The 12237-nt window shown below is 29.2% G+C and overlaps 3 protein-coding genes and 1 non-coding gene across 4 annotated transcripts; 1 reads left to right on the top strand and 3 right to left on the bottom strand.

Moving 5' to 3' along the window:
• Positions 1–1271: 1271 nt before the first annotated feature.
• On the bottom strand, positions 1272–2855 carry TVAGG3_0392880 (armadillo (ARM) repeat-containing protein family; the record flags this gene model as incomplete). The annotated part of the gene is made up of 1 exon (XM_001584177.1): positions 1329–1661. The coding sequence occupies one exon, from the start codon at positions 1659–1661 to the stop codon at positions 1329–1331; it is 333 nt and encodes a 110-aa protein (XP_001584227.1).
• A 126-nt stretch (positions 2856–2981) lies between these two features.
• On the bottom strand, positions 2982–3055 carry TVAGG3_0392870. The gene has a single exon. It is a non-coding gene; the product is annotated as a tRNA-Lys (tRNA).
• A 107-nt stretch (positions 3056–3162) lies between these two features.
• TVAGG3_0392860 (snoRNA splicing) lies at positions 3163–4127 on the top strand (the record flags this gene model as incomplete). The annotated part of the gene is made up of 1 exon (XM_001584178.1): positions 3207–3803. The coding sequence occupies one exon, from the start codon at positions 3207–3209 to the stop codon at positions 3801–3803; it is 597 nt and encodes a 198-aa protein (XP_001584228.1).
• Positions 4128–4386: 259 nt separating this feature from the next.
• On the bottom strand, positions 4387–10677 carry TVAGG3_0392850 (glycoprotein 96-92-related-related family; the record flags this gene model as incomplete). The annotated part of the gene is made up of 1 exon (XM_001584179.1): positions 4438–10677. The coding sequence occupies one exon, from the start codon at positions 10675–10677 to the stop codon at positions 4438–4440; it is 6240 nt and encodes a 2079-aa protein (XP_001584229.1).
• Positions 10678–12237: the final 1560 nt, after the last annotated feature.

Raw genomic sequence — 12237 nt, 5'->3', positions numbered from 1 at the left:
ATCTTCATTTTCTATAATTTCTCAATCGAGGGTTATATACTTGGATCACATGTGTTTGATGATGAGTCTTGGCATCTTTGCTTGGATAAAAATCCGAATAATTTAATGAAACTGTCATATATTGCGTATTATCATATGTTGTAACGTTACCAGAAAATGAAAAATCTTCTAAATATGAATAATAAATGTTAATTATTGCTTGATAACCTGCATAGAAGAGTCTTCCCTTTCCAAAATCGTTAATAAAGCTGCTATTATATATGTTGAGAGTTGTTTGGATGACATAAAATTTTCCGAATTCTGTATCATCTTGAAAATTCTTAAAAACATTACAAAACTGCATAATCAATTATTACAATCGTCAAAATATAATGATGCGATTTTGGATGCATTATTCTCTGCAATTGTTGAGAATGCGATGTTTTCGAAGTTTTGCGTAGTTATAGAAAATCCTTTTGAATTGTAACAATTTTTACTAAAATTTATATAATAAAACTTGACTTTTCCATTTTTGTTATGAAATATGTAATCAACATTGTCTTTACCACATTGTGTAATACTGCTTTCTTCTGCGTAACTTAAAGTTGTTGATTGATCTGAAATTGTATATGCTACACTTCCAAATGCCTCTGAGCAGCAATTGTATGCTGAAAATCTTCTTTGTACAACATTTGTATTCGTTTTTTCAATAAAAATAATAGATCCTCTGTTTACACTTAATATATTGTTAAAATTACAGTCGGAATGTAGTAAATGCATTAAAGTAGATGTTATTTTAATGCATCTATCATCCAATTCTTGGAAATTGCATTTGAAAATGAACAAATTGTTATGAGTTACAGCAATTGATGGATTTATTTCATTTGAGACTTGAAAATAATTTTTGTCATCATAATATGTGTTCCATATATTGTTTGTGCTTTGATTCATTGCCAGGATTCTCTCTAAAATCATCATTTAGAAAATATTTTTTCTTAAGATTTATTTTTTCGTAAAGATAGTAATATATTAGCAAATACCTCAGTGATAATTGGTAAGGGAAATCACTTTTGAAATAGAAACCGAAAGTTGTACTTTTGAAAAAATTGTGTAAAACCGAAAATCTATGTCGTAAATTGAGAAACAATCTCAATTTTATATTCATTTTGAAACTCTTATATTCAACGCCTGAGCAAAATCATGTAAAAATAAAGTCGATAATTCATTTCCCACAAAATTGAATAAAATAGTATCGATAAATATTGTTAAAAATTTTATTAATATGAACGTAGAACAAAACCTAATGAAATAAGTACTCATGAGATGTTTATCTTTATTCATTTATTAATTTAACCTTCCTCATTATCTGGAAAAAGCGATGAGATAAAAAATGAAGCGGAATTACTTAAATCTTCGTTTTCATTGTCGGTGAGGTTTAAAATGAAATCAAATGAGTCTTCATCTATTTCATTAATAATCGAATCTTTTATTTCTAGAGAATCGGCCTTTTCATATAGTTGCGATATAATGTCCAAGCATGTCATTGTCACGACATGATCTTCCGACTCTAATTTGCTGATTAAAAAGGCAGGTAAATTTAATTTGCACCAAATCTCGGATATTTCTGAATTTCCTTGGGAGATAACAGAGTCAAGGAATAACAGAATTGGTTTGTAATTCATTGCTGCATACTTTTCAATGTTTTTAATTAATAACTCAGAAAATAGGAAAATTGAATGAAAATCAATAGCATTTGGTGAATCAGTGATAACTGTTGCTAACAAATATAAAAATGAATTGATTTTCTCATTGTTTTGTGTGTATTTTGAAAAATTTACAACTAATTTTTGGAGAAATTCTGAGTATAATGAGTAATCAATGTTATTTATGTTATATAATACATAGCAACATGTTGATGAACTCTGCCTAATTACATCTGAAGCCTGTTTGAACAATTCTTGAATAATTTCATCATCTATTATGCCATTATATGATGTGAACTGCAATATAAGCAATATGATGTTTGCGGATGGATTTTTTCTTTGTAAATTTTCTTTATATATTCTTTTAAACTCAAATATTATATTATCATTTAAATTATAGTTTGAAAGTGATCTGAATAGTCGGTAAACGATTTTCGAATCGAGATCACTGTCTAAATTAAAATGTAAATCAATGAATGACAATTTTGAAAATATTATTTGTGGTGAACATGAATTTTCTAGGAGAATTGAAACTATTATATAGAACAAGTTAAAATAATCCGAATTCTGCATATTCAGATTCATTAAATCTTCAATAAAATTTGAATTTGAAATTTCCGAAAAATATGATTGTGTTGCGTTTTGGAGTGTGAATATCACGACTATTAAAGCCTTCTTAATAGCTTCTGGGCATAACTTGTCCATAGAATTAACAATTGTGATCAAAGTTTTAAGAGGAACTACAAATTTTGATGACGAAACGGTAAGTTTTTTAGCTAAGATGGTTGAGTAGTATATGATTTTCTTATTGTTTCCTTGATGAAAAATTTCATCAATTAAATCGAAATCAAAATCAGGTAATGATGAGGTATTTTTGAATGGCACTTCTATGGGTTCAGGGGCATCATCATTATCATCTTCCAATTCTTTGTAATGAAATAGATCTTCTCCATAGATGCTCTTAATTGAAGACAAATTCAAAAATAAGATAAAACTATGCGTTTTCGCATCAATTATGGAATATATGCGATACAATTTTTTATGGTTTAATTGGAAATAACAAAATAAATTTTTGATTTCATGTATTGAATGAAGATTGATATACTGGATGATTGACATTGTAAAGAATCATAAATTAATGATAATGGCGATATCTAGAATATTGAGTTTACACCCCTTTTATTTTGACTTTTTTCATTAGTAAAAATGGATGCTTGCCAAATTGCTGATATTTCCAATGAATTAGAAGATCAAAATAAATGTGAAAAAATAGTAGGTTGTGGGAGAAAAAGAAAAAAGAGCCAGTGGCGGGACTCGAACCCGCAACCCCAAGATTAAGAGTCTTATGCTCTATCCGGTTGAGCTACACAGGCTTTACATTTTAATGGAATTAATATTGATATTTAAAAATATTACAATTAATTCAAAGACTATAGAATTTTTTTATTCTCATAATCTTAATTATCTCTATATGTTTAATATTTTTTACCAAACAAGTAAAATTTTTTGAATAAATTATTTTCAATGAGGAAAAGAACAAAAACAACATCTTTAGAATTGCCTAAGCTATCACCACAAGATGAGATTCACATTGAAACTAACAACAAAACCGAAAATAAAGAAGCGCCTATACAAAGAAACATTCCAGAAATTAAAAATAATATTGAAACGAATTTAAAGAATGAGGAAGACATCAAACCAAATATGCATAATAGTGATGAGACGACAAAAAACATGGGATGGCAGAAATATTCACCTGTTATTGACTCAGAATTTGGAATTTGCAAAGATTACTATAATACAGGCTATTGCACTTTTGGATGGGCATGCAAATTTGTTCATATACGAGATAGAGTTGCTTTAGCTTATGATCTCGATCGTCAATTTGAGCAAAAACAACTTGAAACTTCAAGGCTTGAATCAAACAAACCAACAGTGGAACATATCGACATATGTGCCATTTGCAAAGGTACATTCAAGAATCCTGTTCAAACTAAATGCGGACACGTTTTTTGCCAAAATTGCGCTTTTGAACGATTCAAAACAGATAAAACATGCGCTGTATGCGGCGCTAATACAGAAGGTATTTTCAATACTTACAAACCTCCTAATTCAAAGTGAAAACAAACAAAAATTATTATTCTAATTATTTTTGTTGATTTACATCCAAAGTATAACCAGATCAACTGAAAGTATCTGTGTATTATTCTACTACGTTCTAATTATACGATTTTGAATCTAATTTAACATTTATTATAATTGCATTAATAATTTGGCAAATTGTTTAATGCATTGCAATTCTATGTTAAAATTTTTGGTAATTTTTGAACCCAGTTTGTTAATTTTAATGTTTTGAGATTATATTTTATATTTTGTAATTTTGTATTTTATTGTAACTTAAAACTTCACTTGTGTGATGTCACTTACCAAAATTTTTCATAGAAACTATGGATTTTCAAGTAATATTCTTTTTTAAATTTTTTTATGCCCATTCTGCTTTTATTTGTTTTAAGGTGTCATTACTGTCTTAGTAATTAGTAAATCTAAGATGCAAATATGTTTTGAACATAGAATTTTTTTATAATTATTATTTTTCATTAAATTATGAACATATGTTTAATGATGAACTGGCTTCTTAAAGTATAATTATTGAGGTAATGAACATGACTCAGAAATAAGTGTTTGAATTTAAATTATTATAAATATTTATTACAAGATATAAAAATAAAATTTAAAACAATAAAAATAAATAACATTACTCATCGAGTTTGTGCCCTCTTGCGGCACTTTCAATCATCTGGTCTAACATTTGAGAGTATCTCTCCATGTCTTCAAATTCCATTTGTTTCACTATCAACTTATCTTCTGCTCCTTCCAACATTTGCAAGAGTTGCTTTCTTTTATCAACATTCCTTCCTGAGAATGATTCCAAAGCTTGGAGTGTTTCCTTGCAATCGTTGAGAAGATAATTCCATTTCTTTATTCTCCTTTCTAAGAACATTCTTCTGATTTTTAGTTTCCTGTATCTTTCCATTTCTGGTGAATTTATAAGTTTATCCAAGTCCTTTCTCTTCATTTCAATCATGTTTTGTTTTTCTGTCAACTGTGACATATAATTTTGAACTGTAACTTTAGAGTTTTTAACATCATTCATCAAATTCTTAACTTCAGGTTTAACTCTATTTGAAATGTCTTCTAATTGTTTCTCGAGTCGTTTCCTGTAAGCAACCATATCTCTGATATATAATTCATACAATTGTACTTCATTCAACGCTTTGTCAAGTTTCTGTTGTTTCATTTGTATCAAAGAAGTCAATTCTTCCAATTCTTTCTGTCTTTCTCTTGTTATTTCTTCTTCTTGTTTGTTACTTCTTTCTTTCTGTTCGATTTCGGATTGAAGTAATGCCATGTCATTCCTCAAATTAATAATCTTTGTTTGTCTTTCATTACTCTCTTGGTTAACTTCGTTTATTTGTGCTTCTAAACCTTTGATTTGTCCATGTAATTCAGTGACTTCTTTACCAAGTTTAAGGGCTTCTTTGATGTCATCTTTTTGTCTTTCAATCATTTTCTCGTTTTCAACAATATCTTCATTTGTTGTCAATGTTAAAACGCCAACGTGAACCGAGTTGAATTGTTGGGATCTGAACTGTGCAACTTCTTTACTTTTACCAATAATTTGGACTGGTTTTGACTTGAAATGTTGGAATCTTCTCTTTTTATCTTTTGTTAAACCTTTTGCTCTTGCGATTTGGTTGTTTAAGTTGTCGAGTTCTTTCTGGCATTGATCAATTTGTTTGTTCTTCTCTTCCAATCTGTTCTTCAGCTGTTCATCTGTATCATTTTCATTCGTGTTACGGAGCTGAGGAATGAGTTGTGACAATGAATCTTTTCGTTCTTTAGACAAAGGTCTATCTTCGTTTTCTTCTGAGTTTTCTCCTTTCTTTTTCTGGACTGGAGAATTCGGTAAATCTCCAAGTTCCAAGTCGTCATCTTCAAGTGGATCGATGACTGATTTCTTCTCTTCTCCAATCTTGATGTCTTCTGTTGTTTCAGCGTTGACTTCCGTTTTGTCGTTGTTTTCTTCTGGTTCTGAATATTCGTCACTTTTTTCTGAATAATAAGAAACTTCATCTTCACTTTCTTCTTTTTCTTGTTCGACTATATAAATAACTCTTGTTCTCTTCTTCACTTCATCATCGTTGTCATCTGATAAATTCTCGTATTCATGCTCTTGTCCATCAGAATATTCGTAGTCGTATTGGAATCCTCCATCTCCTTCCATTGGCTTTTTTACTCGAAGCAAATGATGTCCATCTTGATTCACGTGGATTCCGTTTTCATCCAAAGGATCTCTTTTGACAACTTTCTCTTCTTGTTTTTCATCAGTTTCATTCAATTTTTCTCCATTAGAATTTAATTTTTCATTTGAAGAATTTTGTTTTTCTGGATTTGAATTTTGATTTTCTTCTTTAGAACTTGGTTTTTCTTCATTAGAATTCTTGTTTTCTTCTTTGGAACTTGGTTTTTCTTCATTGGAATCTTGTTTATCTTTAGAAGAAATTTGTTTTTCTTTGTCAGAATTTTGATTTTCTTCGTTTTGTTTTTCTGCATTTGATTCTAATTTTTCTTGAGAAGAACTTGGCTTTTCTGGTGTAGAATCATGTTTTTCGTCATTTGGATTTGCTTTGTCTTCTTGTTTTTGTAACAATTTATCAGAAATCAAAGAAATTTTATCAGAAATACGAGATTTTTCTGTGAAAGGTTCAGGAGTTTTATCTTTTCCTTCGTTGATATCAATTGTTAATGTTTCCACTGGTTTTGGCATCAAACCATTCTTAACTTTCCAAGCTGTTCTATGATGTCTTCTTTTTTGTTTTTGTTTTCCTTTTTCTTCTTCCTCTTGATTTTGTTTTTCTTTGTTTTGGACTTCACTTTTTCTTACTTTCTTCTTTTTCTTTGGTTTTTCTTCTGCATCTGATTTTCTTCTCTTTTGTTTTTCATCTTCGGAATCATTCATTGTTGCAGTACTTGATCTCCTTTGTCTGTCATTTTCTTTGTCTTTATTTAATAGGATTCCAATAGCTTTACTAATTGTTCCTGTTATTTCTTCTTCATCTTCTTTCTCTGAATATTCATTGTAATCATTATCTTTTACACTACTTCTTCTTGGTTCTTTGTTTCTTCTTGAATCTTTTGTTTGCTTGCTTCCTTTTGATGATTTCTTTCTTTTTGGTTTTTCATCATCATAATCTTCTGAATCATTGTTATTTTGTGATGATTTCCTTTGTTTTCTTCTTTTTTGATTTTCTTCATCAGAATCTTCATTTATTTGTGATTTACTTTTTCTTGGTTTCTTTCTTTTTGGTTTTTCATCATCATAATCTTCTGAATCATTGTTATTTTGTGATGATTTCCTTTGTTTTCTACTCTTTGGTTTATCTTTTTCTTCAGAATCTTCATTTATTGTTGAAGATTTTCTTGGTTTCTTTCTTTTTGGTTTTTCTTCATCATAATCTTCAGAATCATAATTAGAATCTTTGTTATTTTGTGATGATTTCCTTTGTTTTCTTCTTTTTTGATTTTCTTCATCAGAATCTTCATTTATTTGTGATTTACTTTTTCTTGGTTTCTTTCTTTTTGTCTCTTCATTTGGTTCTGAATCATAATTAGAATCTTTGTTGTTTTGTGATGATTTACTTTTTCTTGGTTTTGTTTCTTCGTTTTCATATTCATAATCTTCTTCTTCTGAATCTTCGTTGTTTTGAGATTTACTTCTTCTTTTAGAATCAGTTTCTGAATCATAATTATTATTATTTTGTGAATGTTTTCTTTGTTTTGATGATTTACTTCTCTTTGGTTTATCTTTTTCATCATAATCTTCTGAATCTATGTTGTTTTGTGATGATTTCTTTCTCTTTGGATTTGTTTTTTCTTCGTTTTCTTTTGATGATTTTCTTTGATTTTCTGATCTACTTCTCTTTGGCTTGATTTCGTTTTCTTCATCATAATCTTCTTCTGAATCATTGTTTTGGGATTTACTTCTTGGTTTCTTTCTTTTTGTATCTTCTGAATCATTTTTAGTTGATTTTCTTCTTCCTTTTGTATCTTCTTCGTTTTCGGAGTAGTTATTGTAATCATCACTTTCACTTTCATTGTTTCTTCTCGATGTTTTCGGAGATTTTTCTTTGATTTTTTCATCATCTTCGGAAATTTCATCATCTTTTTGGGGTTTTCTTCTTGATGTTTGAGGAATTTCATTATCAGACTTACTCCTCTTTGAATCATCATTCTTTTCTCTTGCTTTACTTGATCTTCTTGAATTTGGTTTTCCATTTTCACTTTTATTTGAAGATTTTTGTGGATTTGATTCATCTTCATTGTCATTATTTGTTACTTTACTTGATCTTCTTGATTTCTTTGAAGAATTTTGTGGCTTTGATTCTTCATCATTTTCACTATTGTTTTCTTTTGATTTGTTTGATCTTTCTGTGTCTTCATCATCATTATTTGTTGCTTTACTTGATCTTCTTGATGATTTTGAACTCTTTTTAGTATTTGATTCTGGATTTTCTTCGGCATTGCTTTGTTTTCTTGATGGTTTGGAAGATTTGTTATCAGAATATTCACCTTCTTCTTTTCTGGATGTTTTTGGATCTTTTTCTTTAAGATCTTTGGATTTTGATTCAGAATTTTCTTTTTCAGAATCATTTTCATCTGCATTCTTAGATGACTTTGATTTCTTTGGTTCTTTTTCTGCTTCTTTTTCATCGTTATTGATGTTTTTGTCCTTCTTTGAATTTGATTGTTTTCCTTCTTCATTTTCTAATTGATCTGATGCTAAAGCCTTGTTAAATGCTTTAGAAAGACTTAGTTGAGGAAGACCTTTTTCGTTTGTTGCATCTTCGCTTGCAAGATTTTCATCATTATACTCTTCTTCTTCGTAATCATACGAATTTTGATTGTTTCTCTTTTCTTCATCTTCTTCGTAATCAGATGAATTTTCATTTTCCTTTAATTTTTGTGAATTATTTTTATCATCCGATTTTTTGAGCTCCGTTTCTGCAATAACTTGTGGTTTTGGACTATTTTCGTCTAATTTCACATCCTTATCCGCGTCAGATTTGGATTTTTCTGGAGATTGCTTAGGATCAGATTCATTTTCGGACTTTTCGCCTTCTTTTTTAGGATTATCTGTTGATTTAGCTTCTTTATCCTTTTGTTCGTGCTTTTCTCCTTCTTGTGGTTTGTTTTCTGGTTTTTGAGAATCAGATTTGGATCCTTTTGGAGAAACTTCTGGTTTTCCATCTTTATTAGCAGCTTTCTCACTACCTTCTGTGTTTTTATCCTTATCTGTCTGCTCTTGATCAGGATAATTTAAATCTTTTTCTTGTTTTGAACCCTTTGGCTGGTTTTGTTCTTTGTTATTAGGACTTGGACCAGTTGCATCACTAGATTTTGCACTTGGTCCTTCTCTCTTAGAATTTGAAGATTTGGCAGATTTTCTTCTTTGTGGTCTTCCGCTATCGTCATCGTGATCATCAACGTTTGGTTCAATTTTATTTGCGAGGATTTCAGCCGATTTGACTGCAATTTCTTTGAGATTAAGTCTTGTATCTTGTTCTGGACTTTTTCCTTTGTTTTGCTTATTCTGATCTCTTTCTTGTCCTTTTTCTGTGCTGTGTTCCTTTCCTTTTGGTGTTTTCTTCTTCGATTCAGAATTTAATTTTTCATCTCCTGGATTTTCGTCAGAATAATCCAAATTGTAATCTTCTTCGTATTTGGACTCATTCTCCTTGCTGTTCTGTGAATTTATTTTTGAATTATTTTGAGAAATATTTTCTGACAAATCTTCTTGTTTTCCATTATCAGAATGCTCTGTGTGTTTTGTTGGTGACAAGTTTTGCTCCTTTGGACTTTTTTGACTTGAATTACGTAAATTATCTCGTTTACCACGCTTTTTGTTGGATCCAGGTGGTAAGTTTGTAGCTATAACTGCATAATTCTCTGGATCATGTCCATTTTCGTTTTCTTTTTCTGGATTTTCATTATTAGATTTCGAATTTTTTTCTGGACTTTTGCTTCTATGCTTGCTCTTGCCTGGACTTTTTGCATTTGATTGTGCTTTGTCCTTATCTTGTTGTTTCGATGCATTTTCCAGACTTTTATTTTTACGACTTTCTTTTTTGCTTCGATCTGTAGGTTTGTTTTCATCTTCTGGTGATTTTTTGGAATTTGTTCCATCAGTTGGAGGTTCTTCGAGTAATTTTTCAAAATCTGAAATACTAAACGATTGTTGGCCTTGAATTCCTGCGAGGTTTGATGAATTGATTGCTTTGCCTTGTGCTAATCTCATTTCTATCCATTCAAGTTTCAAATCAGAGATATTATTCATGTTTTCTATTTCTGCTTTAATTTCTTCTGGATCGCCTGATTTATCCATTAATTTTTGTAGCAGTTCGATTTGTTGCTGTAATTCAGTATTCGAAAAATATAAGAAGTGAATTCTATCTTCCATGACTTGCATAGCTCCATCTAATTGGTTAAATCGAGGATCATTTACTAAGTCTTTCATTTTAGTGAGATCTGTAGTTGCTTGCTCTTTAGATTTTTGTAACGATCGTAATTTTTTCGCCAATTGGGCAAATTTCTCGTCTTTTAGTAACTGTTGTTTGTATTCATTTGCTTTTTGAGTATATTCTTTAGTTTGAGCATCGACATCATGAATTTTCTTTTTTGATTTCTTTAATTTCTCTTGTAGCTCAGTAATTTGTAAATCGAGTTTATATAAGTCATGACCTAGAAGTTGGTTGTATTCTACAACATCTTTTACTCGTGCTGCCAGCTTATCATTTTGTAATCCAATCTTCTGGTTTTCATCTTGAAGTGAAAATACATTGCGAGCAAGTTCTTCGATGTTTTCTTTTGAATTTTGACCATTTTGGTTATTGTCTGCCTCAGAAAACATCGAAATTGAACCGCCTTTCTTCCGCATTGTTTTTAACAATAGGGTCTGATAAAAAATAAAAGGGTGAATAATTCATTCAAAATATTTTAAACGTTCATTAAAAATATGTTATATCAATTTTTATCTCTATTGTTTATTCAGGCATCTATCCAACAAGTAATTAATGTATTTTCTCTTAATTCGAGTTCAAAATTTCATAAAATTGAAATACCTTTCTTTATATTGAATAGATATTCTAGTAGCAGCAACAACGTTACTCAAATTCACAAAACTATTCATGAATAACTTAGAAAGAGTATTCAATTACCCATGGTAAATTCTTTTAAAAAAACTCTAATAAAATTAGATATTTGGAAGAGAGTTCAAGTGATTTTTCGAAAATGGCATAATTTCAATGTTTTTACGGCAGAATATAAAATTGCATAGTTTGATTAATAATCTAGAATAATAAGGTAGTCACAAAATCTAAGTAGTGAGGCTCTCAAAAATTGAACCGTACTCCATACAAAATTTGTGTACCCTCACTACTTAGATTTTGTGGCCTTCAATTGAGAGGTTAGTTTTGATAGCGCACGTTATAAAATTAAAAGGGAAAAATAAATAAAATTTAAACATTTAATTATATATAATGTAAGGAGTGTAATTCCAAATTTTCTAAAAACTATTCAAATTTGAGCATTTTTTTGGAAATAGTAAATCTAATATGTACATCTAATAACAACATGATTCATCACCTTTCAAGCTCTGCAGTCAATTTTTTGAAATTTGATTGAAATAAATGTAGCAAAAATTACATTTCATTAGGGAATATATGAGTTTCTCTGGAAACAGGCTGATAAATTTTAAATTTTGTCCAATCAACATGAATGCATTGCGAAATTTGGATTGATTTTCTGGTAGAATCTGGAACAATTCAACCATGTATAAATGGATCATGTAATCATCATGAAATGTTAGTGTTAGAGTTCAAAAGAAACAGAATGAGTGGAAATCAAACACAATCTGAATAATTTTAAACGTATACGATCTTTAAGTTTGTATTTTGAATTCTACATATATGATTGTGTAATTCGTTCTTTCAAATTTTCGGATTCAGGCATGTTTTGATAAAATTCATTCCCAAAAACGTCAATTAACAATTAAATTTAGTGTATTTTAAATATATATACGTATTATATTTTATAAATTATATTAAATTCGCAAAATTTTAAGTTTTAAACAAAAATAAAAAATGTTCAAAATATGAAATTATGCATAGGATATTAAAATTTACATGTTAGCAATTTTTTTGAATTGCTTTCAATTTTCATATTGAAATTTTTAAGATTTTTTTCTGAAATAATAAGCAAGAATATCAACCTAAATAATATTAAATTCCATGCGTTAATTTCCCCTCAAAAGTCATTGACCGCCTCTCAATCTAGATTTTGTGAGTACTTTATTTTATCAATACTTATTTTTATTATGAATTCATGTAATTCAAAATATGATGGCTAAAATACTATCTTTAGACTTAAATCCATAAACGACTTTTTCTGGTTTTTAATGAGTCACAAATTTATTCATGATAATGAATTCATTGTTCAT

This window comes from Trichomonas vaginalis, chromosome V (assembly GCF_026262505.1).
Source record: "Trichomonas vaginalis G3 chromosome V, whole genome shotgun sequence".
Lineage (NCBI taxonomy): Eukaryota > Parabasalia > Trichomonadida > Trichomonadidae > Trichomonas > Trichomonas vaginalis.
Note: the sequence above shows the minus strand (reverse complement) of the source record. Positions and strands in the feature narration are given on the sequence as shown.